The following is a 15,131-nucleotide window of genomic DNA, read 5'->3' as shown; positions in this document are numbered from 1 at the left end:
CGTGACGGAAAAAAAATCCTAGTAAATACCGCATACTAAATATGAATACTTTACTTGTGTATTTAGAAAATATGGTCATTATGATTCATTCTGCCTTTAATGCACTGGTAGGTTAAGACGTTTTCTTGGTTAAGACGTTTGTTTATGTTGGCTTGTCCATTAACTCCCGGCATAGAGGCTACAGTAGGAAGTTTTTATTTGTATATTGCTTTTAATCACATTATTGCTATTGAATTTTATTCCAGTACATTTCATAAATTCAAATTATGTTTGCCACAAATATCCTCAGTTACGAAAAGTATTAAAAGAGGTTAAAAGGTCACGAAAAAATAGCAAGTAGGTAATGAGAATTTTTTATTAGTGAATATGGCGCCATGCAGTCATGTCTACCACGTCTGCGCACGTACACACGTACACAGTATTGTACATTGAGTTTTCCAGTAGTGGTCTCATTTCCAAGAGCTTTGCTAGTTTTTTTTTTCATGACGATAATTAATATTCATGGTTTAATAGCCCATACAGCCAGACGTTGTCTGACAATCATGTTTATCGGAACATTTAAAAATAAATAGGGAAACTTTTTTCAAAGGTGGGAATTCTTTCCTTACAGCCATACAGGTTGCATTTGTTTACATTTTGACGCTCGTGAATGTAACTAGTACAAGCTGACCGAAAGTAGTTTCTTTATTATTTATTGTTACAAATTGTAGCAAAACGCAAGGATGGTAAGATAATAGTAACTCTTATTACAATGACTGAACCAGAAAAAGAAGTTAACATCAATACGCCCGGCTGTTCCACTTGGAGAAATAAAGTGGCAATCTTTCCACTTTTTAAACAGCAAAATAAGATCAGCAAGGTTTCTCCACCTACAAAACCGGACGACAATGAATCGAAGCCTAGAAATGAGCTGCAGAGAAAAGTCAGTGGCTCAAATGTGTGGATGTATTACGAAAAGGTGCTGGATTCAGGTAATAAAATAAGCAGTGCAAAATGTTTAGTGTGTGGCAACACCTATAAAACCAAGTATGGTTCAACTAGTATTTTAATTAAACACCTTGAAAAGCACCCTGACAAACATTTTGAATTCACAAAAAGTCAGGAAGTAAAAGAAGCACAAAAACACAAATGTGAAGAAAGTAGTGCCACTCAAAAAACTCTAGCAGAAGTGATTTCCAAAAAACAAAAAAAAATGGCCTGCAGATAGCACAAAGAGTGAAGCTCTTACCACCAAAATTGGAACATGGATAGCTGTTAACATGCACCCCTTCACAATTGTTGAAGAAGAAGGATTTAGAGATATAATGGCAGAAGCTCTGCCCAGCTACAATGTTCCATCACGCCACACATTCTACCGGCGTGTGATACCCAACATATATGACACATTGAAGAAAGATGTCAATAATGTTCTACAGAGTAACCTTGGCAAGATAAAATCATTGTCTTTTACTACAGACATATGGACTAGTCGGTCCATGGACAGTTTTATTTCGCTAACATGTCACTTCATGGGGGATGATTTTCAGATTCAACGCTTGTGCTTAGGAATGTCGTGTTTCCATGGACCAAAAGATGGAAAAGCAATATGCGAAAAGCTAAAAGAAATTGTGAACACATGGCACATGGATCTTGAGGACAAAGAAATTCCTGTTTACATAGTTACTGACAATGGGCCAAATGTTGTAAACGCTGTTTCTCGTACTGCATGGATAGGTATTTCTTGTTTTTCCCATACACTGCAATTAGTAATTTCAAGTGCCAGAAAATACACCACAGGTATGGAAGAAATTCTCAAGAAAGCACGTCGTATTGTTGGACATTATTCCCAAAGTAGCCAAGCAAGAAGCAGACTCCAAACAATTCAAAAAGCTTTCAACGAACCCGTACTTGAAGTTGTTCAAGATGTTCCTACTCGTTGGAACTCTGAATATGCTATGCTTGAGCGCCTTTGTAAGCTGAGAAGTTCTATAACTGCTGAACTGGCTTCTGCAGAAACCAACTTAAGGAAACTGCAAGATTCTGATTGGGCTCTTCTGGAAGGTTATGTTGAAGTGCTGGCACCATTTGAAGAAGCAACTCGGGAAATAAGCAAAGAACAGTACCCAACATCATCATGTGTTATCCCCCTGCTAGATGGTGTGAAGGATAAACTGAATATATTTCTGGGTCAGGAAAATTCCAAAGGCAAAGTCTTTGCTGCTAATCTGCTAAAAGAACTAGATTCACGTTTTTCAGATGTTAGGAAACAGGAAACGTACCTATACGCCACAGTTCTTGACCCCAGATTTAAAAGTGTTTTATTTACAAACGAAGAGACCAGTGAAGTTACAAGAGGCTTGCAGGATGAGACCAGTGCTCTCCAAAACAATGATTTGGAGTACTCTGTAGACATTTCTTCGGATGAGCAGGAAGGAAATTCTGTCTGGGATAGTTTACGACGTGCTGCTAAGGTAGCTTGTAAAGAAAACCATGAACATGATGAAGTTACAAACTATTTAAGAGAGCCTATTATTAAGAAAGGTAATCCCTGCGCATGGTGGGCAACCAACAAAAAGAAATACCCAGCACTCTCAACTCTTGCAATGCGGTATCTTAGCATCCCTGCGAGCCAGGTTTCTAGTGAACGAATGTTTTCAGCAGCAGGTAATATTGTTACAATGCGTAGGGAGTGTCTTAATCCTGACACCATTGAGAAACTTGTTTTCATTGAACAAAACAAACAGTACCTATCTCATCTCAACAAAAAGTGACAATACTCTATGATACAATACTGATTCTCTGGATTTGACTGATATGAAAGTGAATGTGCCTGCTATAAAACTGAATTTGTATTCAGGGTTATGTTCATAAATGCTGTGATTTTTTATTGTTACTTTTACACACAATTAAGTAACATTTTGAAGATACATTGTTTTTATACTTCTCTGTTAAATTTATTTAGGGGTCTGACTGAAATGATAGTGAAGGTGATTCCAAGGTTTTCTCTTTATGAATGTTATAAATTATTTTTTTACATGTGATACTTGTAAGTTTCACTGATTTTATACTTATGTCTTAAATAGATTTAGGTGTTAAACTCAAATGAAAGTGAAGCTGGCAACAAGGTTAATGTAATACTAATTATTAATGTTCTAAACTGTTTTGTTCTGTTCCTTTTTACACATATGGTTGTTTCAGTAGCATATAAACTTATTTATAAATACAAATAGTAGTTGAAAATAACTTTTATATTGCTGAGAAAGTGACTCCCCTAAGAAATTAAACTTTTGCAAGATATTGCAAGTAATCAAATACTATAGTGGAATTTTTTTTGGTATGACAGCTCAAAGAAAAATTTTGAAGTAGTGACCGAACCAAACCGAAAACCGACATTTTTAACAAAAAACCGAGCCGAGCCGAACCGAACTGAAAATGTGGGAACCGATCAGCCCTAAGAAAAAGTTTTGGTTTAAGGCGATTGGTGCATGGAAAATATTACGACAAAACTAATTTAACTGTACATATTAATTTTTGATGCTTCTTTTTAAGACATAATATACCTAGGATATTTTTAATAAACTTTTTTTTACTGAGTTATGTCATTTTAAATGCATTTATTTTTATTCCAAGCCAGAATTATTTAGAAAACACATAATTATGTTAAACTTAAGTATAGTTCAAGAAACGAGTGTACGAATAGGTTTCTGCACATATAAAAGTAAGAAGAAAAAATTTTCATCGTCAAAATTACAATTTAATATTGACAATTTCCATTGATCACTGCTGGACTACTTCAGGAGCGATTTAAAGAATAAATTTAAATGAAAATGAAAACATAATTGGCAGAACACTATTGAGTTATGTATATATTTTAATATCCTTTTGTTTTTGATACGATCCGACTCAAAACATGCCCTCTGGAGTGACAGTTCTAGTGCTGCGTGTAAAACTCTCGCCGCCGGGAAGAATGTCCCCGCGACGTGGCGCTGAGGGCGGCGCTTGTCGCAACCAGGTAGTCCGGCTGAGCTCCGGCCGGCGGGCCGCAGCCTGCGGGTGGGGAGGGAGAAGAATGGGGTGTAGAGGGATGACGAGAGGAGACCGAAGAAACGAAGGGTCTGTCAAGGTCGCGCTCATGGAGCTAATATACAGTAATACATCTGGAGAGGACAAGGGAAGACCAGCAGAGGATGCGAGGTGAAGCCGGGTATCGGCTTCCTACGCTGGAAGAAAATGAAAAAGAGCCAAACACGCCTCGCGCGGCCGAAGAATCCTCCAAACTAAACTCACAACAGCTCCGAAACTATCAAAACAATCAAACTGAAAATTTTACTGGAGTATCTATAAACATTTTTCCCCACATCGCTTTAATATTTTTTTCGAAACATGAATGCTTTCATTTTTAAAAATTAAATACTTATTTACTGCCAAAATTTTTTGTGATTACGCAGAGTAAATTACATCGAGGAAAAATTTTTGTTTGCAATTGTAAGTGGGGGACACTAGCGTATGAAATAAGGAAGAAGCCTCAAATTTTATTTATATACCCCTTTTGACGCATTCAACCCCATACTTTTATTTTTACAGAGAGTTGAAGTGGGAATAATGTTTCAGTGGGTAACACTACCGACATGTCTTCGGAACGCACTTCTTTTTGTTATTATACATCTCAAAATTTATAATTTCATACACAATGTTTATAAAAACGAATTCTTACTTACCTCATTTAATCTATTACAAACCTCTTGTAATATACGTGTATTAGTAGAAGAACCAACGTAACATGCAAACCTTAGGTAAACACTGGTAGAGAATTGTTTGGAATATCTGTAATGCTATGCATATACTGACAATGTAAGAAACTTCCTATTTTATTAATTGTTTGCATAAGAATTAATAATTTTAAAAAAATCATAGAATAGGCCTTTATAGACTGAAAACCTTTCACGTAGTTTCAAGTCGCGTACATAAAAGTTTTTTAATATATATAATTACCAAATATTGTTGAATATATTTAACATTTTTATACATGTTACAACACACATATAATAATAACAAACCTATATAGTATATAAAAAGACAAACGCCAAATTTTATCATTTTGTATTTCTTTTCTCTGTGTGAATAAAATAACAGTTCTTAACATAGTTGCTAATACTGTACTATATTTCTAAAAAAAAAAATTACGGAAACCCCTGACATCGTCACCATAACAATGATAAATTTGCAAAATAATTAAGGCACATTTTTTAATGCTACGAAGCACACTCTTAAGAGAAATGTTGTAAACTTATGTTGGGATGTAACTAATATCTTAAAAGCATTCTGAAACCGTTACTTTGAGGGAAACCTTAATATACCGAACACCATACCATCCTTTAATCGAGTACGATTTTCGCTTCTTAAGACCCATTTGTCTTCAAAATGCACTGTACTGTGTAAGTAATAAATCAGTCTTAAAATCAGTTAATTATTTTATCTTCCTATTTCGTATTCTAATTGAAATAAATATCAAATAAGCATGTGTTACTTGTATCACGACATCAAGGTATTATTTATCAGTAATTAATATTTCATTTTATTTTTTTGTTAACTAATGTGCATAGGGCAGTGCACTAGACATCACTACCTGTGTGTAGTGTTGCGTTACACTTTTTAACGCATAGGAGTTTACATAAAATGATAAATTCAAAATTTCGGTAAAAGTATAAATATCAGCGATCAATTTAATTAATGTCCAGTATAACTCAGTCAGTAAAACATTCGGAAATATGTACAGGACCTGTTAACCTAAATATTTGTTAACAGTTAAACTGAACTAAGATGTATTAGAGTGTTTTTTTCTCTGTCCGTATATTAGAGGTATGGAACATCAATAAATATAGTTTAAAAAACTAAAGAAACATGCTTTTAAAGATTATCAAACTAAAAAGTTAAAAATAATTTTAAAATTTAATTTATGACAATAGTATATAAGCAATACTAGTATAAATGAGAAAAAAACTTGAGGCGCTTTGTGCCATATTTTTTGTATAGTAAGCGCCCCATGCTTTTTTCTCATTTATACTAGTATTGCTTATATACTATTGTCATAAATTAAATTTTAAAATTATTTTTAACTTTTTAGTTTGATAATCTTTAAAAGCATGTTTCTTTAGTTTTTTAAACTATATTTATTTTTAACTTTTTAGTTTGATATTCTTTAAAAGCATGTTTTTATAGTTTTTTAAACTATATTTATGTATAATTATAGTAGGAAAATGAGTTACCGACACTACCTATTACCATCTGAGATAACTATTTGGAGTTGCAACGTCACAAAGAAATGGTCAAGTCTCTCTGAATCATTTGCAGTTAGATGTATGGATATAATCTTAGAATTTACCAGAAAAAAAAAAAAAAACATTTTTTTTTCCGGCGTGGCCGGGAGTAGAACCCACGATCGCTGAATACGAAAGCTGACGTCTCAGAAGTCGCGCGCCTTAGACCGCTCAGCTAACGAACAAGATGAAATTGGTGGGACATTTTACAGTGATGAGCCACTCACTCTTAGTCGAAAGAGTTACAGACGGACAGACAAACAAACATACAGGTGAAGCTAATATAAAGCATGTAATAAGATACGCATCTGTCGCCCATTTACTTTAAATACAGAATTATAAACTACATATTGTGAAAACATTCTGCAGCAGTTTTTGCTGAACGGAAAAACACGGATGAGAAGACAGACGAAATGTGTTTGGTAAGTGATTTTTCGTCAAATGAAATGGAACAGGACAGTGCTTATCAGAATGAAATTACAGAACTACTTTTGTGCAAGGAAATGTATTTTACAAAGACATTTCAAGAGAAATCACCTTTAAATGAAATAGATCTTGCTGACATGGAAGAAATAGACTTAGATTTAGAGGCCAGGCCCCTTTCAAGTGACGAAATTTCTCTTGAAGGGCTGAAATATGTTTCTGGCTAGCTCACCATTTCAGAAATAAATATCCTGACCTTGGCACTACGGATTTCAATTCGGAGGACGATAGCTGGATACATGTACAATCAAAGGGTAACTTAAAATGTCCCACTAATGAATTTTTTGAATTAATAAAGATCGCTGAAATGTTTTTTGATAATATTCATGGCAACAATTTGTGCAAAAAAGAGCGGATTTTTGAATCACTAACTAAAATTATTTGCGGAACTACTGAAAATAGATTTTTCAGTGTGATAGTGTCCACTTTCCTTCACCATAATATGTATGTTCATAATTTATTTACGATGTTTTTTAATTGCTATATGTATTTAAGAAAAGCATTTATTGTGAATATCGCAGCAATTATGTAGGGCTTAAGGTATTTATTGTATTCCAAATATTGAGTATGTCATTTTTATTGCCTTTATTAAAAATAATATATATATTAACAATGTAACAAAATTGCGATATTTTTGTATTGCTATTGCAATTTCGTTTCTTGTAAACATTATTGTAGACTTTTTCATATTGAAATTAAATTTGCTATAGGGTTGTTTGTATTTTAATTTTACAGTTGTAAGATTTTTTATATGTTGTTTACTGTTTACAAACATTTGAAAAATATTTCCTTAAACATATTTCCATTTCCATGGCAATAGTCTTGTTAGCTTTTCGGGTAACTCTTCTACATGGATGATAAGATGGTGCGACATCTAAAACATATCACACCACCTTTACATAACTATAAAACTAAGAGGTGTTTTCTTTACATAATATTAAAGCACAATGTTTCCTTGTGGCGTAGGTGATTTAGAATTTCCATTTATCTAGAAAAATGGGCTTTCAGAATGTTTTTTAACACACAGTGTTTGGGAAGGTTTTTGAAGAAAAAAATTGACTACGCATTTTATTTTTTTGCAGCTGAATTCGGGCACTTGCATGAAATATAATGAATCCGTAGGAAGCGCAATGGTTTAAAGTATTGATGTTGAAGATTTGAAAAGATTTATTGAAATAGTGTGAGAGAATGAGCGAGTTGAGTGAGAAGAGTGCGGGAGTGGCCACATGACGTCTGCGCAGTTGCGGACAAAAAATAATCCATTCCGCCTCCCCATGGCGAAGGATGAGTGAAAGAGAAAACCTGATAAACTTTCCCCTCCTCCGGGCACGATAGAACCGTATCGGCTGTGTGTTAGAGGGAGAGCAAGATAAAACCTTCGAGGTTCTGTTAATTCCTCCTAGATGGCAGGCCGCAGAGCGACCGCCAGCAACACCCTTTACGTATGAAGGCCATCTCGCCACTGACGAGCTGGAACTAAGCTCCTGACCTCCCTACATAGTAACGGTCACCCACATAGGCATCTAGACTCTTTAGTGGTCATATGATACAAAGTTCATTGTTTTCGGGCCTGTGACCGTTTTTTACCGTGCACCAATCGCCTTAAGTATTCTTTTACTCATCTTCAAGTTGCAATATGAGTTTTAATTCATAATTTTTAAGTTAATGTAACCTAGTAGAATTCTAAAGATATTTAAAAAATAAATAATACGATTTCATATGAGAAATAAATATAAACATCATTTCCTCACCTCAGTCATCATTCCCTCACATTTGATTATTTTCAGTGCTCATAAATTCGTTCAAAACTCATTTATTCTGGGGACCACGATATTTTTCACTTCTAGTAACATGAGTACTACAAATTTAAGAGAAAACAAAGATGAATTTATTTAATTATTTTTCATTAATTTATTGATAGGTAATTTCGGGATTTCATGAGAATTACCCATGTGTTTAATTATACTATTTTGGCTAGTGACCCATTATAGGCCAACTCTAGATTTCAAGGTTGACAAAACTGGCAAAAAAGGTCGGCCTATTTTCGGACAAATACAGTATAAAAAAGTAGCTAATACAAGATATAAAATTCATTCCCTTTTTGTTTAACGTGCAAATAAATTTCATTGTAGGTCTTTATGTTATTCAAGCAATATAAAACTAAAAAGACCTTAAATTAATAGAAAACTTTTATAATTTATTTTTTAGGCATGGTCGGGCAGAGAAATTTGACTTCGGGCGGGCTCGGGCGGGTAATTGTCCAAAATTTTCGGGCTCGGGAAATCTCGGTCGGGCATCAAAATCAGTTAATGAAATAAATTCTGAACATAAAATAGTCGTACTTGTTTGCATTGACAAACCTGAACTGTTTTTATTTATTTACTATACCGCACTGATATGAAAGTTAAACATTAAACTAAAAAATAGAGTGCATATTAATCTTGGAAATAAAGTGCTTATTAACTAAATTGTGTTTGGGTAGCTGCTTGAAGGTTCATTGTCACTGTTGATTGTTTGATCTACACTTCCACTGGTATCCATTTTGGTAAAATAATGGCATGAATTAAATAGAAACAATTCACAACCACTTTCTGTAAATGCCACGCAACTACAATGTGTGTAATTAAAGTCAGCTTATAATCCTTCTCGCACACAGCAAGCAGCTCCACCGGCCTTGAACACTACTTTGTGACTATTGAGCAGTGAGCATCCGCCGTGCGTACGCGCGCGTGTGTGTGTGTGTGTGTGTGTGTGTGTGTGTGTGTGTGTGTGTGTGTGTGTGTGTGTGTGTGTGTGAGAGAGAGAGAGAGAGAGAGAGAGGCGGGCGACCAGCTGCATCGTTAGTCAGCCAGCGAGAGTAACGGTAAATGTTGACCTTGACCACTTCCGCTTGCTACAGGGCTCGCTCTCTTATATCTGTCACCCCCTCCCACAAACACACTTGCTGACCGGGCACCTTCTTTATCTTATCTCTCACACACACTCACTTCACCGGCTGGTGCCGGGACGGCGGCGGCGTGGCATGTTCCTGCAGCTGCCGCGCGTTCCAAAAAAAAGAAGCTTTGTTTACTTGCGCCGTGCAGTATTGCCGTTTTCCAAGGTGCCCGATATTTTCGGGCACTGAAATACCCGCCCGGAATTTCGGGTATACTTGATACCCGAAACACTGCCCGAAATTTCGGGTACCCGACCATCCCTATTATTTTTACACATTGAGCAATTTAAACAATGAAACCTCCACAAAAGATTCTTAGGTAAAACATAAGAAATTTTTCCTAAATCAATAATATTATCAGGATCCAACAGTGTTTTAGAATGTACTGTTAAAATTATCGCAAAAATTAATGTAAATTTAGATCCCAACTGTTACATTATTTAACAGGAATTATTAAATGCGACAATCAGGATTTATAAACTGATCTTCATAGAAGACCTGGTATATTGCCTGTGCTGTTTAAGCAAAACATTAAAAAATTTTGTAGTGACGTACATGTTGGATACGTTATATTACAAAAAAAATTACTGTTTTGGCATGTGTGTTTATGGCCTATCCTTTGCATTAGACATCTGCGAATTGTGATTTTTCAGTTCAAATCGAATTTGAATCGAATTTCAAAAAATTTCACGAGTTTCGAATTTTTTTCGAATAGAATTTCAGAATATTTATTAAAATAACATAGATCATTAAAAAATTTTAACATACCACCTTTGAAAAACTTGTCACATAATTCACAGTTTAAATCAAGTAACTAAAATTAAAGTGAAACTATATTGAAGAAGCACAACCAGATTCTCAAAAATTTAAAAAAATAAATAAATAAAAATAAAAATTATATGTCTGTAGCACTAACATAAAATCATACTAATTACTGTATTTTTTAAATTTACAGACTGGCAATCATTAGTGTGTTTGAAAGTTTGACAGTTTTAGTTGGTTATTTTATAAAGTGGAACATGGCTACGCACATTATTTACAGTAAAACTTTTTTTACTTTGACCCCATGAAAAGTGGAAAAAAGTTTAAAAAGCGGGAAAGTGTAAATAAAGGAAAGAGCATAAAAAGTATCACAGTTTACCTTATTTAGTATATTTGACTTTCAAAGATAAAAATATTAATAAAAATTTCACAGCATAAGGAAGTTGTACAAAAGAAAAATAACAAATTTACCGTTTTTATCGCTTAAGCATTGCACATTTTATTCTTAAATCAATTTTGAAAATTAGGGGTGAGACCATGGGTGTACTATTATTCAAAAAAAAAGTCAAGTAATCCATAAAAACAAAACCTATTCATGGAAAGTACGTTTATTAAAAGTAGACTTTGCGAAAGCACGCCAAATAATTTAAATTAATGAGTGATGCAATAAAACCATTTTATTCAACGTAAAATAAAAGAAAGCCGTAACAAGAACGTGATTTGTAACTATACGCATAATGATCGTGCGGGTTAACTCGGTTCCTGACAGAGCGCGCACGTGAATGCAGTCTGCGAGCTATCAATCTAAATCTTCGACTACGTGCGCGCGCTCTAAACGGGAATACAGGAATCAACACAACCAAACTGGTGCTGCTTACGTTTTTATAAGCAGTATAAAGTGACTCCCGAGACTTTAAAGATTAAGTTTATAACTTTTAAAAATGTCTTTAAAACACGATTTACACATCAGATTACTTTGTAATATGATTAATTAAGTTAGTAAGAAGTTTTATCAGAACGATCCGCATAAACTGCGTAAAGCAATAGGCGTGTTGTAAACAACAGGAATTTATTGCATTACATCAAATGAGTTTAAAACGGGACAGAAATAAAATGGTTAAAATAACGGGAAAACGTAAATAACGGTAACGTAAATAAGGGGTTTCGCTGTAAAATTTTTGTAAGTGGAAGATTTAATCGTCCATTTACATTTCTTTTAAACATGTGGGGGCGGGGGGGGGGGGGGGTGGTATATTAGTGTATCTGGGCCAGATTTTGCAAGTCGAATTATTGTAAAATGAACTCGATTCGAATTTACGAATCGAATATCAAAAAATTCGAACTCGAATTCAGAAATTTCGAATATTCGCAGAACCCTACTTTGCGCTTGAAGTTTTAGGATTTGAATTATTTGTACAGTAGAATCCCGCCGATGCGACCCCCCTCTGATGCGTCCATTCCGTATATACGACCGTTTTTTGAGAAACCGTGAAAAATTTAAGCAGAGAAAGTCGAAAATTTGAGTAAAATCGGCTGAAAAACAAGTCTGTTACACTTTGTTGGGGGCTGTGTGTTCACGTTTATCTTGGCGGGAGCTGTACTGTAAGCAGGCAGGCATACAAAAGACGGCTAAAAATAGATACCACCCCTCTAGACTGTTCATGCGGCAGTGTCTAGCTGAGCTCGCCGGCGCGTCCACTATTGCACGAAAAGCCGTCTCAGCTGTCATGTTATCTTACCCGCCCGGCGGCTTGACGTCATACTTGACGTGACGCGACGCTTACCTCTCCCATCCCCTGCTAATTCTTCAAGGCTCATCCCTCCCAGAGCCACAGACATTGTAAAAACAACTCCCCCCCCCCCCCCCTTCTTTACCAACTAACATTTCAACACCTTCCCTCCCTTATTTCAACCTTCTGCGTGAGAAACTGTCAGCATCCTCCTCCCCTCCCACACCGCGTGCGACAAAAGCCAGGTTGTACAGTCCATTCTCAGTAAAATAAATATTTTTATGGGCTTATACGACTGTCCTTCGCCGTTAATTAACACTTTATAAGTTTAAGTTACTATGATACAATTTGTTTATTAGTCACACGGCAGTTTCTGCTGAAAAATCACTAATACCTCGAATTTTATTGAATAGAAAAATTTAGCAGGGCCGTAAATATATTTATTTTACTGCATACTGTAGTTACTTTTCCGTCTGCATTCCGTGTTTTTTTCTTCTTTTTTTTTTTACGCTGCGAAGGGACGTGGAAAAGATAATTGCTTGAGCTGTCAAAATAAACATCGCTGACGGCAAGGGCGGGAGCGCATCCTGTCGGTCTGTCGCTGTGATTATCTACTCCAAAAACATGTCACAGAATTTCAGGATAGCATTGTTCTTATATCTTTCGTTTATAGCCGAATGTTTTCTACCTGATCCAAACAAGTTCCTTCGCCACGTTTTGAACGAAAATAACAACCAGCCAGCCATCATAGCCGAACTCGCGTGACGCAAATTCATTTAGCGCGAGTATTTTATGTACTTGGATTTTTTTTTGTGGTGGTGGGGGGGGGGGGGGGGGGGGGGAGAATTGGCCCGAATTCTCTATTGCGACCATTCCGTTTATAAGTCCGTTTTTCCGGGAACCGTGAGGGGTCGCATCAGCGGGATTCTACTGTAGTCCCATAAATTAATTTATTTTATGTTCACCATTAGTAAGAATTCAAACTAAACAACACATTTAGAGTGTACTTGTGTATCATTAGCTTTGAGATAGCAAAGAGAAAGGTTGGTTAACTACTATAGTAACTACCCTGTTTTATCGCATAATCGTTGCACGCGCGTAATCGTCGCACCCATATTTTAGGGCGTCAAAATTTAGATGAAAAAAAATCTCTCGCATAAACGTTGCATGATGTTTTTGGTCCCGCTATTAGATTCCGAGCGCTTTGTGAAGGTATCCTTTCATTATAAAATGATGTATTTTAAAGTATAAATCTAATATTTATTCGGACATTAATTAACAGAAATACAAAGTTATCTGATGTGTAAATTTTCTTTTAAAGATGTTTTTCAACGTTATAACCTTTATCTGTTCGTTTGCATCGCCGCGGTGTACCGCTTATAAAAATGTAGCCAGCACTAGTTGGCATCATTCATGTTTGGTTATGTTGCTTACCGTATAGAGCGCACACACGTAGTCGAATATCGATATATCACCGATTGCATGCAACGCGCACTCTCTGTTGAGTGCCGAGTTAACTACATTTGATGGCCCGCACTCTTTCAATTCACATTTTATTTTTCTATCTAAAGTGACTTATTAATTTAAATTGTTCGGCGTGTTCTTGCTCTTGTATACTCCACTTTTTAAATAAACGTAGGTTCCATGAATGGGTTTTGTTTTTATGAATAACTTTACCTAAAAAAAAATTTTTTTTTCTCGCATTAACGTCGCACCCCCTACCTTTCAAACTTGATTTTAGTATGAAATGTGCGATGATTATGCGATAAAACATGGTATTCAACTTTAGATTATTTTTGTTTGATTAATAAAAATTTTAATATTCAAATAGAATATACAAACGCTGAAGTTTATTACACATTCGCACAGTTTTAATTAAAGAATAAATAAGTCCTCATTAATAAATTGTGACTGTTTCAGATATTTTGTCTGTAATAATAATAATAATAATAATAATAATAATAATAAGCAATGATGACTCACAACATTGACTTTGGTTTCCAGCCTCCTCGTGTAGGCCACTCTGAGGTTCCAGATGGGACGCAGGATGCGTCCCACATAAAGGTACAGCCCGTCATGCTTTGCCGAGTACTGCACGACCCCCGGTGCCAACGCCTGGCTCACAATGCTGGAAGACTGCGGTGTCTGTGAAAGCTGAGACGTTGTGAACTGCAGTGGAGTCGACACCTGATTTGGACGAAAATCTGCAAGCAAAAAAAAAAGGAGTTCCTGCTAACTGCCTAAAAAAATTAGTGCAGCTCTAATGGCTTACATAAAAGCAAAAACAAATAAACTATAAAACTATAATATATATATATATTTTTTTTTTTAAATGGGGTATTAAAAGTTTTTGTCAGATATGACTACATAAATTATGTTGAGGAAAGTAAATTGTTATTGTTGATAATTTCTTTATTTTTAACCTTGATTTTTTGTAATTTATTAATGAGACTAAATTCTTACAATTCAATTAGTTAAATTTTTTTGTTCACTTATATTTATGGTGAGTTTTACGTCTTTGCACAGAACTATACGGAATTGACAGAATATTTTTAATGTTTGATGGTTGTGTGCAATTAGCTGTGACATTACGAGTTGACGACAGTAATGGAACGTGACTGCGGCAGCACAAGGTGTTTCGAAGAGACCTGGGATTGAGCGGCTCCACAAGTTGGTAGCAGGTGTGTGTGCTGCAATGGAAAGATGGTAGCGGATAAGCGGGTCAAAGTTAAACTGCCACAATGAGCGCAGACACCCCCAAAGTGAGCACAGCTCTCATGGAACTACAAATCGATAAGTGACTTGGATATAGCCGGATGAGCAGCGATACCGCTATCAGAATACCATGGCGTGTACCCAATGAGTATAGTAGATTTGTGTGGGATCACAGAGGGTGCGGTAAACATAGATGGCCCCCTACTCAAC

The 15,131-nt window shown here is 35.5% G+C and overlaps 1 protein-coding gene across 1 annotated transcript in view; it reads right to left on the bottom strand.

Annotated features, from left to right (window-relative positions):
- LOC134527454 (nuclear pore complex protein Nup155) overlaps positions 1-15,131 on the bottom strand; it is a 293,963-nt gene that overhangs the window by 188,413 nt on the left and 90,419 nt on the right. Inside the window, exon 11 of the mRNA XM_063360147.1 lies at positions 14,190-14,410. Coding sequence (XP_063216217.1) covers positions 14,190-14,410 — 221 coding nt within the window. The remainder of the gene's footprint in view (positions 1-14,189; positions 14,411-15,131) is intronic.

The sequence above is a fragment of the Bacillus rossius genome, chromosome 1, assembly GCF_032445375.1.
Source record: "Bacillus rossius redtenbacheri isolate Brsri chromosome 1, Brsri_v3, whole genome shotgun sequence".
Taxonomy (NCBI): domain Eukaryota; kingdom Metazoa; phylum Arthropoda; class Insecta; order Phasmatodea; family Bacillidae; genus Bacillus; species Bacillus rossius.
The sequence above is the reverse complement of the archived record's forward strand: the minus strand, read 5'-3'. Positions and strand labels throughout refer to the sequence as shown.